This window comes from Saccopteryx leptura, chromosome 1 (genome assembly GCF_036850995.1).
Source record: "Saccopteryx leptura isolate mSacLep1 chromosome 1, mSacLep1_pri_phased_curated, whole genome shotgun sequence".
NCBI lineage: Eukaryota > Metazoa > Chordata > Mammalia > Chiroptera > Emballonuridae > Saccopteryx > Saccopteryx leptura.
The window spans coordinates 355,685,634-355,699,809 of NC_089503.1; the positions used below are offsets into that span (position 1 = coordinate 355,685,634).

Genomic DNA, 14,176 nt, shown 5'->3' on the forward strand with positions numbered 1-14,176 from the left:
AAGACAAAGTCATATAATTTTTTCTCTCTTTTTGTTGTTTAAAGCATTGTTTAGAGTGGCCCTGGCCAGTTGGCTCAGTGGTGGAGCGTCGGCCTGGCGTGCAGAAGTCCCAGGTTGGATTCCCGGCTAGGGCACACAGGAGAAGCGCCCATCTGCTTCTCCACCCCTCACCCTCTCCTTCCTCTCTGTCTCTCTCTTCCCCTCCCGCAGCGAGGCTCCATTGGAGCAAAGATGGCCTGGGCTCTGGGGATGGCTACTTGGCCTCTGCCCCAGGCGCTAGGGTGGCTCTGGTTGTGACAGAGCGACGCCCCCGGAGGGGCAGAGCATCGCCCCCTGGTGGGCGTGCCGGGTGGATCCCGGTTGGGCGCATGCAGGAGTCTGTCTGACTGTCTCTCCCCGTTTCCAGCTTCAGAAAAATACAAAAAATCAATCAATCAATCAATCAATAAATAAATAAAATAAAGCATTGTTTAGAGATAATAAAACTCATCAATTTTAAGTGGCAGCATAATGCTTTTGGTAATTGTATATTATCTTGTAGGCATCATAAATTTAAGATAGACGACTACCCTTTCACCCCTAATGGGGATTTCACCCCCAATCCTTGAGCCTCTGCATTTGACCCCCTTCCACTCCCATGGTTTTAGTATTTCATTTAATACTTAATGGGTCAAAGGTAAGATTCATTGACAAGGATATCATAGTATAAAGATATTTTTATTATTTTAAAAGTCACATAGGCCTGACCTGTGATGGCACAGTGGATAAAGCGTCGACCTGGAAATGCTGAGGTCGCCGATTCGAAACCCTGGGCTTGCCTGGTCAAGGCACATATGGGAGTTGATGCTTCCAGCTCCTCCCCACCTTCTCTCTCTGTCTCTCTCTCCTCTCTCTCCCCCTCTCTGTCTCTCTCTCCCCCTTTCTCTCTCCTCTCTAAAATGAATAAATAAAATTAAAAAAAAAAAAAAGAAATCTCTAAAAGTCACATAAGTTGATAAATTACCAGAAAAACAGAAATTTATAAATTTGTGAAGATAGTAATGAAGGTCTCTTTGTATAGACTTATAGAGATTTTGACCATTGGAAACTGGGCTGTGGGAAGCAAGGTAAAGATAAGTAACTAAGATAAGCAGCCTTCCGTAGAGAACGTCACCCTATGTCAGGTTCATCAGCTACTCACTTGGCCTGATTGAAAAGATCCCTAGAGGACTGAGTTCTAATTGTGTGTGTGTGTGTGTGTGTGTGTGTAAGCTTATTTAGAATACAACTGGAAAAGGATGCATCTCATATATTTATACAGATGGATGTTCTTATCATATATATGTGAGCACCCCCTCACCTTGTGCTACGAACATGTACCTATTTCTGGCATAGTATCCATTAATGCTATGTATGCCCCTTCCACAAGATTACAAGTTCAATGAGGGCAATATTTGTATCTAGCATTTATATAGCCTCATTTGCATGATTCTTGGCACATTTTAGTGCTAACACATATTTGAATGTCTTATCAAATAAACACATTAAAAATATCAAACCTTTGATCAAGTTGATTTTAAATGTAATAACAATATCATGGTATTAAAATGTTTAATAAAGGACAAATAAGCAAATTTACATTGTGCAATGGCTCCCTTCAAAAAAAAAGTGTACAGTGGACAAAATCAGCTTTAATGTATTCCATCAGTTTAGTCTAATTAGCACAAGTGAATAGCTGGCTCCTTATGTCAGGCTTTGTGATCTACTAATGCTCCTGGCAGGGTGTCCATTTGTATGCACTGCTAGGAAAGAAGGTCTTACAGCCAAATGGATTTCATGACTAGAGTAATAAAGGTCTTTCCTGTCCTTGACAAATGTTATGGACATTTGTCATTTAAGAATGGATAGAGTTATTCACTCAAAGGAGAACTAAGTTATTCTTCACAATTTTTCAAACTGCTTAAGGTACTTAGGGTACCTATGAAGTCTGTCTCAAAGAAAGTAAAAAAGTGATTAAAAATGCAATCAATTTACAACAGTCTACTGTTTTCTTATATGACAACAATGAAACTTCACAAAATGAATTGAAAAAATATAATTCTTTTACAATTGCAACAAAAAAAATAAAACACCTAGGAATAAACTTAACAAAGGATGTGAAGGACCTATTGACTGAAAACTACAAAGCATTATTACATGAATTTGAAAAAGACACAATAAAATGGAAAAATAGTCCATGTTTACAACTGGAAGAATCAACATAGTTAAAATGGCCATATTACCCAAAGCAATACACAAACTTATTGCAATCCACATTGAAATTCCAATGTCAGTTTTTAAAGAAGTAGAACAAAAAAATCACCAGATTTATATGGAGTCATAAAAGAACCTGAGCAGAAAAGCAATGCTGAGAAAAAAGAATGGAGCTAGAGATATTACATTATCTAACTTCAAATTATACTGTAGAGCCACAATAATCAAAATAGCATGATGTTGGCAGAAACACAGACATACAGACCAAAGAAACAGAATCAAGAGCCTAGAAATAAAACCACATATATATGGACAAATAATTGGCAAAGGAGCTAAAAACACACAATGGATAAAGGAAAGCCTCTTCGATAAATGGTTCTGGGAAAATTGGAAAGCCAATAGTATGCCACATGAACTATTCACTGTGTTATGTGCTCATCACATAAAATCAAACCACTTTCTGTCACCGTACATTTGCCCCCCCTTTACTTCTGTATCTCACCTCTGGAATACAAGATCAAATATCTTAGTCATTTCATCGTGTTTTGGCCTCAAAAATAAAGTAACTGAGGCCCTTGCTGGGTATCTCAGTTGGGTAGAGCATCATCTTGATATAAATAGAAGGGAGTCACTTTAGGTAAAAGGACATACATAGGCTGAAAGTGAAAAATGAAAAACAATAGCCCAGGCCCTGGCCGGTTGGCTCAGCGGTAGAGCGTCGGCCTAGTGTGCGGAGGACCCGGGTTCGATTCCCGGCCAGGGCACACAGGAGAAGCGCCCATTTGCTTCTCCACCCCTCCGCCGCACTTTCCTCTCTGTCTCTCTCTTCCCCTCCCGCAGCCAAGGCTCCATTGGAGCAAAGATGGCCCGGGCGCTGGGGATGGCTCTGTGGCCTCTGCCTCAGGCGCTAGAGTGGCTCTGGTCGCAACATGGTGACACCCAGGATGGGCAGAGCATCGCCCCTGGTGGGCGTGCCGGGTGGATCCCGGTTGGGCGCATGCGGGAGTCTGACTGTCTCTCCCTGTTTCCAGCTTCAGAAAAATGAAAAAAAAAAAAAAAAAAAGAAAAAAAAAGAAAAACAATAGCCCATGCAAATGGAAACCAAAAGAGCAAGGATGGCCATATATGTAGCATAAAATATAGACATTAAGTCAAAAACTGTAATAAGGAACAAATAAGAACATAATAAAATAATAAAAGGGTCAATTCTCAAGGAAGATATAACAATTATAAACATGTATTAACTAACATCAGAATACCCAGACATATGAAGTAAACACTGAGAGAATTTAAGAGATAAAGACAATAACACAAGAATAATAGAATATTTCAATACAATATCCTACTTTAATAATGGTCAGATTAACCAGATAGTGGGATAAGGAAACAGAGAACCTAAACAACACTATAGGCTACAGCAGTGTATACATTTTTCTGAAATGCATATAGAACATTCTCCAGGATTGGTCACAGGTGAGGCCAAAAAAGGTCTTAACAAATTTGAAAATTTGAGATGATTAAAATCATCTCAAATTTATTTTCTCACCACAGTGGATTGGAACTAGTACTCAAAATAAAATTGTAAAATTTACAAATATGTGGAAACAAACAATATACTCCTGAATAATTAATCAAGAACAGATCACAAAGGAAATTTTAAAATATCATTAGACAAATGAAAATAAAAACACAACAGCCCTGGCTGGATAGCTCTGTTGGTTAGAGCATTGGCCCAACGCTCAGGGGTTGCTGGTTTGATCTCCGGTCAGGGCACATACAGGAATGGATCTATGTTCCTGTCTCTCTCTATCTCCCTTCCTTTCAGGCTAAAATCAATAAAATAAAAAGAAAATAAAATACAACATACCAAAATATAAGGAATACAGCAATAACAGTATAAAGTCTAAAATACATAAGACTAAATGCCACTATTTAAAAAGAAAAAAAGGAGCTCAAATCATCAATCTAATTTACACTTCAAGGAAGTAAAAAACAAATGAACTAAACCCAAAGTTAACAGAAAGAAGAAAATAAATATTAGCACACAGATCAGTGGAATAGAGACTAGGAAAGCAATACAAAACAACAACCAAACTTAGAGTTGTTGGCTTAAGGAAAACCAAAAAATCTGACAGTATCTTAGCTAGACTAACAAAAATCAGAAATGAAGAGAAGACATCAGACAACTGATGCCACTGAAATAAATAGGATTATAAGAGACTACTATGAACAACTGTCTGGCAACAAACTAAATAACTTAAAAGAAATAGATAATTCTTATAAACATAAAATATACCAAGGCTGATTTATGAAGAAATAAACAAAATCTAAATAGACTTATAAACAGTAAGATTGAATTAGTAATAAAACGAAAACAAAAAACAAACCAAAAAACACCCAACAACAAGATAAAAACCCCAAACCAATAGTTTCAAAGAAGAATTCTATCAAACCTATGAAAACTTTTTTTTCTCAAACTCTTCCAAAACATCCAAGTAGAGGAAATAATTTAAAACTCATTTTATGAGGCCAGCATTACCCTGATACTAAAATCAGGCAGATATCACAAGTAACTAAAACAACTGGTCTATATCTCTGATGGATACCATGCAAAAATTCTAAACACATTAAAAAGAGCATACACCATGATTAAATAGTGTATCTAAGAGAAGCAATGATGGTTCAACATATGAATATCAGTCAATGAAATACACTACATTAACAGAATGAAGGACAAAAACCACATGTTTACCTCAGCTGATGTGGAAAAAGTGTTTTAAAATTCAACATTCTTTGATAATAAAAAAATACTCAATAAACTAAGTATAGAAAGAATGTACCTGAACATAGAAAAGAGTATATATGAAAATTCCACAGCTATCATCACACTTAATGGTGAAAAACTAAAAGTGTTCACTGCAAGATCAGGAACAAGGCAAGAAGGCCATCAATTGCTACTTATATTCAATATAGCATTAGAATTCCTAACCAAAGCAACTAGGCAAGAAAGAGAAAAAAATAGCAAACAAATTGAAAAGGAAGAAGAAAATTATCTATGTTTATAGATGGAATAATCTTATATGTAGAAAAACCTAAGAATTCCACAAAAACATGTCAGAAGTAACAAATCTGGCAAAACTATATAGTATATAAAATCCACACACAAAAATCAGTTGCAACTCCATACACACACAATGAGTAACACAACAAAAAAAGAATTTAAATTCCATTTATAATAGCATCAAACACAATAAAATACTTAGCAGTGAACTTAACCAAACAAGGACATGTACACTGAACACCAAAATATACTGCTAAAAAAATAAAACACAAATAAATGGCAAGATCCCATGTTCATGAATTGAAAGACTTACCATTGTTAAAATGTCTGTATTACCCAAAGTGATCTACAGTTCAATACAATCTAATTGAGCCATGGCTGTGGGAGAGGGAGAGAAAGAGAGAAGCCAGAGGGGTAGGGGTGGAGAAGCTGATGGGTGCTTCTGGGTGCCCTGTCTGGGAATCAAACCCAGCACCTCCACACACCGGCTGATGCTCTACCACTGAGCCAACCAGCCAGGGCCTAAAACAGGATTTCACAGCAGCACTATTCACGATAGCTAAGAGGACACATTCTAAATGTCAACTGACAAATATGAATGGATAAAAAATAAATGTGATAATACAGATTATGCTACAATATGGATGAGCTTTGAGAACATTATGCTAAGTGAAATAAGCTGACAGAGAAAGGCAAACACTGCATGACTCCTCATAATATGAGGTATCCAAAGTGATCCATTTTTTACAAACAAAAAGTTGAATGGTGGTTTTCATGGGTTGGGGGAGGTGGGATAAAGTAAGTTATTATTCAAAGAGGACAGAATTTCAGTTTTACAAAATGAAAAAGTTTTAGAGATCTGTCACACGATAAGATACATACAGTGAACACTACTATTCTGCACACTTAAAAATAGGTAAGAGGGTAAATTTCATGTTATGTGCTTTTTACCACATTAAAGAAATTCAAGGCAGCATTATAGAAGATATATCAGTGGAGGGGATTATAGAACTAATTATTCAAATAATGTAGATTCAGATAAGGTGTAGTAAAAAAGATGTTAATTGTTTAAAAATTATTAAAATTATTGTAGCTTCTTTACATTTTTAGAATATAGTTTATGTAAATTCTAAATTGAGAGTTTTTCTAATTTTTTTAAACAAGCTCCCCTCCAGAAATTTTAATAAAAATAAAATAGATAATTTCATATATATTCTAGAAAATGGGGACTTCATAGAATTATTGAGTTAAATACATTTGTCTTTAACACTGTAATCAGCTGCTGGCTGCTAAAATGTAGGGTTGGGCAAACAGCCTTGAAAACTAAACAGAATTTCAAGGTCGGTTTGTCGCGAGATATTAACACTTAGAACCACAAAAAAGCTAAGTAATCAGGGATTTAAATTCACTTTTAAAAGGTATGACCAAATTAAATTCAGATTTTTAAAATAATATCTTATGTGATCTTATAATATTTTAAACTATTAGTCATGCGCAACTGTTATCCCCATGAACAGTTTTAATTTCTTCATGATAGGACATTATAAAAAGATACAAAACATCAGAAAAGTACAATATTTTATTGCAAACTCAGAATGAAGAAGTAAGGTTAAAGTTTAGATCCTAAAACTGAAGAGCAAGTGCTCTTGTGAGAATTGACTACTTCAGACTGATTGCCTTCAAGATGTATTGATATAAAAGTGATCATGTTTCTATTTTTTTTAATAATTGTCAATATCATTTACTTCAATTGCTTTCCCAATTCCTTCTAATTCCTATAGTACTGGAAGTTCAAATGAGTTCTGTTTCCTAAATATGAAAAAAAAAATTCAGCATGATTTATTTTAATTAGGTTGGTGCCCTTGATAGCAAATTTGTTATTTTTTTATTGAATTGTATTCCCTTTTAAAAGATAACTTTCAAACAACCACTAGCTTATAAGAATGTTGTTTCTTGTTCAGTTGTATTTTTTCCGGCATTTTAAAAGTGAAATTTGCATATAATTTTAATTAAATGCTTCACAATATCTTGACTGTTAATAGCTATATTAAAGTGCTTTTTTTTTTTTCAACAGGACTACAAATTCTCTAAGTCCTACCAGGAAAAGTACACATTGCTCTCATACTCAAAGATATTGTGATTTTCCTATAAAACAAAAACCTGACTTTATTAAATGAATCAGAAAGTAGATTGTTTACAACTATTTCTTGAATTCTTTCATGTAAGTCTATGCTTGGCTACACTTTTTTTTTCCTTAGAGATAACTTTCATAAGATTAATTTCTAGAAGTGGCATTTCTGTATCAATGAAGATGCATTTTTAAAGTGTCTTGATATTGCCAAATTATCCTACTCAAATGTTATTACAGTTAAAAATCCTCTCCAGCACTTGGAGAGCTCTCCAGGTTCTGCCTAGTTGGTAGTCAGTTCCTTGACATGCGTGGGGCCTGTGTGTTGTTCCCCCTAGGAACCCCTCTGAGCTAGGCTGGCCAACCTTTATCTGTCAGGCCCAAAAGTAGTCATGAGAGGGTGAGAAGAGTGACAGTCTCTGACCTTAGTACCAATAGCTTGAGTTAGGGTCACCAAGTTGAGCCTAAGGCTCCCTGAGCCGGCCCGCACATGGCTACCTCTTCGGGGCCTTAGAAGATTTTCTGCAGATGATACACGTGCGTTCATACTGATATAGAGGAACATGGTTATACTGCTTAAATAAAAGGATATTAGACTCTCAGAGGCAGCAAGATTGTGAGAGAGTCTTGGTTTTGGCAGACAGAAGCCTCAAATTGGACTAGAACTCAGTCACCTACGATAAATATAATCTCAGGCAGATCCCTGAAGCAATAGCAGCTCAGTTCTCTCATTTGTCAAATTGGAGTCTGGAGGATCCTAACCTTTAAAGGGCCTTGCAGCATTAATGTCCACTGGTTCTATACTGTTAACTGCAAGGAATTATTCTGAGGAATAAAAGTGGGAGGCTGAGAATAGTGTATTTAGTTTGGACTCAAGTAGAGCACATTTCCTTCAATGGAAGGGACAATTTGAATAAGCTTAATTAAAAAAAGAAGATAATCAAACAGTAAAGTAAAAACTGCAGCTGGAAGAATAGTTAAATGCATCTTAGGGCAAAAAAAAAAGAAAAGAAGTATTTAAATAAAAGAGTCAACATGCAGTTACTTCTGACTTTGTATGAAGACAAATTTCTAATTTATATCTATTCAAAACAGTACATGAAGTTCTTCTTCCAAGTCCCCACGAGGAAAATTATGCCAAGTATTGTTTTGAAAATGATCATATCAAAATACAAAATCTCTGGAAACTTAACAGCAATCCTAACATTATTCTGGGTATGGGAAATTTGGCTGCAAATATTTCAGCAGAAAATCAGTAAAATGATCAGTGAGGAAAATGTGTCATGAAAATTTGGTAAATAAGTAAACCTGTAGAGCAAATGTGTACCTCTTTATTTAAATGAGAAGCTATTTCCTTTACTACTGAGTTCAACTCAGTCAAATTTATACAATAAATGACAAGATATATCTATTTTATTCCCATTCTTAATATATAGTATATTTTTATAGTTTAAATACCGAATTTCTATGTACCATATATTTTTTAAAATGTCACAGATAGGATATGCTATCATATAAGACAACTATCCTAGTAAACATTTCTTTGGACCTTTATTATCTATTAAGTTAAAGAAGTTTTGACCTTACAGGAGATTTAAAAGAATTAAGATAGTAACGTTAGCCGGGTTGCTGCTTAGTAACTACATATTTGTTGAGTGACTATAAAACAAAACCATCACCTTTGTATTTAAAAGGTTTATTCTTATTTCGGAGATTTTATTTGACATGATTATTCACTAAACTTTCTGTAACAATTTCTTTTCAAAAAGAAAAAACAACAAGCCTAAAATACTCTGTTATATTATTCTACTGTATAAAAAATAAATAAAAAGGAATAGTAAATGTTAATATTATGTCTTTCAAACAGTACCTAAACACTTCATCTAAAGCACTCTATTGTCATTATTTCTGGCCAATGAATCTAAACTTGAATGCTGTTTTCCCATAGGTACTTACCTAATTACTTAGTACATAGAAAGTATGAGTAGGTATACATATTTATAAGTCTTTTTCAAAGGCTAGTAAGGACTTAAAGCTAAAGACTATGTCAGAACTCCAGAAAGTTCCTAATTTTACTGTAATAAAGACAGGGAAATTTTGAAGTTGTGAAGAACTTTTGAGTTCACCTCCACAATTTATTTTTAAAATGTCTATGACTTACTCAATTGTCTCTGAATATCTTTTTGTCACAGGTAATACAGGGGAGTCAAGGCTCCAAATTACTTCCTGTTTCATCCTTGAAATCACCCATACTGCTTCCATTAATCTACTTATAAGCTACAAATGACCACTGCCTCTGCCATGGTTTTTAAAATGTTGAAACACTAAATAAATGAGGTTTATTTTCCTTTTTACAAAAGGCTAATATCCCTAATTAAACTTCCAATTTCCTTCACCCTATAAATATATGACATTTGCAATAACCTGATTTTACTGTGTAGGTGATTGAGCTCTATGGTATTATACAAAACAAGCTTAACCATAATGCAACTTTGGTTAGGCAAGTAGAGAAATGAATGCGCAATCTAAAGCATTTTATGTTGAATATTTTATTTGCATTCACTATACCCCTCAGCAGTAAAAATAAAAAGGGAGGGACTAAATGGCATATAAAGTGCTTCTATTTTTAAAGTTGAGCTGAAGGTAGACGAATGCTCAGTGACAGGACAAGTTTATAAACTTTTTGTAATGTTAAATTGAAATTTTAAGCCCAGTCATCTCATTTTTAAGCAGTTTCTAGTCTAGAATTATTGAAAGATGAGCTTCACATAAATGAACTCCCTGTTGAAATAAGTGCCTGAGTATCGGCGTACTTTTAACTTCAGCTCATTTCTCCTCAGGTGAACATCAAACACAAAGATAGAGGCTGTGTCAGTATAAATCAATTTCCATCTGTGAGTAGCTGTACATACCAATGTGCTTTAATAAAATCAGTAGAAAAGTTGACAGTGAACTTATTAGTTTTGAAAATTTGTTATGAGTAGAACAAAACCAAAAACAAACCTATTCAAATTTGGAAAGCCCAAATTCCACCCAGAGAAGGGAGTTAAAGAAGGCTCAATGTCTCATAGCTCTCGGTGCAGGAAGGAGAACCTGTACTCTCTCGAGTGGACTCTTGATGACTCACCAACTATATTAATAATTTGCTGTACATAGATTTTTCTCCAAAGAATTGTGACTAGTTATGCAGCTGCAAAAACTTAGTTGCTTCCTTGGAGGCCTTTTTTTGCTGGACTGAACTCTAATTGCTTTTATTTATTAGACTATTTGTCATGCCCCTGGTATAACTGTACACATCATTCACATTCTCTCCTCCTTAAAAATGTGATACTTTATTCATGAGGGAGTAAGTAAGAGCTCACTGCAAATGTGACTGTGTTTAACTGTAATATAACTTTGTCTCCGTCCTTCACAATGAGATGTGATGGAGGAAATGGGTCATTCTTAGTGATAACATTACCATCCAAATAGATGTAAATGATGTTTTCTGTAAGATCAGGTAAAGTAGTTAAGACAGTATAGCAAATAAGTGAATGTTTGTAGAATTACTATTTGTAATTGTTTATTTGAATGACTGGGAGGAAAGACATTAATAGATTTCTTCCAAAAATAGTCCTTTAATGGAACAGCAGCATTTTTTCTTAATGGAACTGTAAGAGCATTTATTTAGAAATAAATTCAAATCTTGTGCTATGAGGGGGAAAAAGACATGTGTTCTCAGTCATCACGACACTCCTTTAATTTCATGTAATGTTGATGAACAGTACCATTAAGTGCAAATAGAGAAGACATTAATTTTAAAACAACCCATTCTGTTATAGAGACTTAAGGTTCCCGCCCCCCTTTTCCCCCCTCAGTCTTAAGGTAAATCACTTATTAGTTACAAAATAATTGTAGGGCCATAATCACAGACCAAAATCATCTTTTCTAGTTGTATTGAAATGCATAATATGCTAATAAGCTGTTCATTAAATCTGTATTTTCTATTTCTTTTAAGTAAAAGCCCTTTGTATAATATTAACAAAGCTTGCCTGACTATGTTCATAGAATGAGCTTTAATCACATTTTTGGAATAATTTACAAAGATTACAACAGCTTATTACTTTGTAGCTTACCTGAGAGTGGGCAAAATTAGATCTAAGTTTTTGTACAGGACTGCTCCGAGAACAAATACCGATGATTCATCTAATTCTAGAAAAAATAAAAATTTAACATATTAGCAAAACAGCAAGAAAAAGACTATGTCCTACAAAAGTTTAATCTACTGATGACAAGGGGGTTCTGGGACTGGTTGATGCAGAGCTGGGCAGAGGAGATGCCTTCCCTAACCATGAGTGGGCAGGTTGTCCCCACGCTCCACACGCTAATTGAAGCTCTAAAAGATGTGTTGTCAGGGGTTTTGTGCCAGAAAGTAACAGTCTTTCATCAAGTTAAAATAAGGAGCTGCTTTAGTTGCAGCAAATGAGTTTAAATTTCCAAAGATATAGGAAAAGAGAGCCAATTTTCTTTTGCAGTTCTAAGTCATGAAGTCAAAATTTCCAAGGTAAAGATTAAGGTCACCTTGTCACTGTTGGAAATATACATTAATGTTAGAGAATGATGAAGATGTTTTAAAACTTAATTTTTTTCTTACAATTGTTTTTATATACTAAAACAATAGCTTCGCACCAAAGCCAATGGAGGAGGAAGAAATAAAAACGACACTGCATGGAAAATGCAGCGCATTTCGTTACCTAAGTTAAAACATTAGACCGCAGGCTTTTCCTGGAACAGGACTGTCAATACTGAAACACGGTCATGTCACAGTTAGATCTCTAATTTGCACTTGGATTTTCTTCCATTTTAATAGATCCTCTGCTCTAGTGAATTCAGAGATTTAAAGACCAAAGGTAAGTTTTCTATATGTACAAAATTAGTTTAGTTTAGTTTGGAGACTGTTTCTAAATTGTTTAATAATGGAGATTTATGTGTAGGCTTTTTTTTTATATACTTTTTATCTTTTCTGTTGCGACACCTTAGTTGTTCATTGAATGCTTTTTCATATGTGTTTTGACCACGAGCCTTCAGCAGACGGAGTAACCCCTTGCCCAAGCCAGTGACCTTGGGTCCAAGCTGGTGAGCTTTGCTCAAACCAGATGAGCCCGCGCTCAAGCTGGCGACCTCAGGGTCTCGAACCTGGGTCCTCCGCATCCCAGTCCAACAGTCTATTTACTGCACCACCACCTGGTCAGGCTATACTTTTTTTTTGTATTTTTCTGAAGTTGGAAACGGGGAGGCAGTCAGACAGACTCTCGCAAGTGTCTGACTGGGATCCACCCGGCACGCCCACCAGGGGGCTACGCTCTGCCCATCTGGGGCGTGGCTCTACCACAATCAGAGCCATTCTAGTGCCTGAGGCAGAGGCCACAGAGCCATCCTCAGCCTCCCCAGGCAAGCTTTGCCCCAATGGAGCCTTGGCTGCAGGAGGGGAAGACAGAGACAGAGAGGAAGGAGAGGGGGAAGGGTGGAGAAGCAGATGGGCGCTTTTCCTGTGTGCCCTGGCCTGGAATCAAACCTGGGACTCCCGCACGTCAGGCCAACACTCTCCCACTGAGCTAACCGGCCAGGGCCTTGGTCAGGCTATATTTTTTATCTTTTTAATATTTACCTTTTCTTTATTCCTTTCTCTTAGGCTCTAGAGAATATTATATTTCATATCCTATTTGAGAATATTTTTTAACTTTTATTGAAATTATTGAGGTAATAATGGTTAATATAATCATATAGGTTTCAAGCATACAACTCTGTACTTTTGTTAAATGATCTTATCAGAAATGTATTGTTCAGAATCCAAGTTATCTCACATATTTACCTTTCGATGACACAGGAGTGAAGATGGTTTTTGGAATGACGACTCTGTCTTCTGAGTTCCTTGCCCAGTCGACCATTCCCTTCCGTCCTTTCATCGGGAAGTTGATGTCTGTCAGCACAGATGCTGCTGGGAGCTTCTGAATGCTAGCCACTATTAAAAAGTAATGATAATGTCAACTAAAATCTTCCAGTGTAACCAAAATTGATCACATTAAACCTTGTAGTATATTCAAAATAAAATTTCAAGTCAAAATTATATTTATCAGAGTTACAAAACAGACTTATTTCTTATCATTAGACAATATCATGAAATGCTGATTCTTTTACTTATCAATCTAGGCTTCTGTTGCTTTCAGCAGAAATCACCTAACGACGGTCAATGGTGGGGTGATATGCTAGTAGCACCAGCCGGTGCCGCCACACTCATTCACGGGAGGCCTCCATTTCCATTGTTTAATGCTCATGCTGTACTTTTTGTTAAGTATTTTGATTACCATCCTTGATTCATAGATTAAAATTTGCTTTTAAATCTGAATTTTATATTTAGAACAAATGTCTTGTATTTATATCTGAACACTGTCTTTAGAACAAATTGTTGATGAATCCGATGGGATACCATGAAGACATGGAAAGCAAAGCCACATTGCTCTGGGGACAGAACTGTTAGAATGCAAATAATGAAGCAACATGAATATTGTAACCATTAAACCAATATAATATGAAGAAACAGTGAACAAATACAACAATAACAAACAATTCTTAAAATGTAACTCCACAATGGAAAATAATAAATGTATGTGTATATATATATATATATATATATATATATATATATAAATAAAAATTTCTCTTTACTTATAATAAATGTTTTAATATATTTTAAAATAATGAATATGTTTGGTAAT

General features: G+C 35.4%; 1 protein-coding gene across 3 annotated transcripts in view; it reads right to left on the minus strand.

Moving 5' to 3' along the window:
- ADGRB3 (adhesion G protein-coupled receptor B3) overlaps positions 1–14,176 on the minus strand; it is a 796,575-nt gene that overhangs the window by 352,457 nt on the left and 429,942 nt on the right. For all 3 annotated transcript variants that reach the window (XM_066359103.1, XM_066359102.1, XM_066359101.1), the window contains 2 exons: positions 13,273–13,422; positions 11,537–11,612 (listed from right to left, as the gene is read on the minus strand). In XM_066359103.1, coding sequence (XP_066215200.1) covers positions 11,537–11,612; positions 13,273–13,422 — 226 coding nt within the window. The remainder of the gene's footprint in view (positions 1–11,536; positions 11,613–13,272; positions 13,423–14,176) is intronic.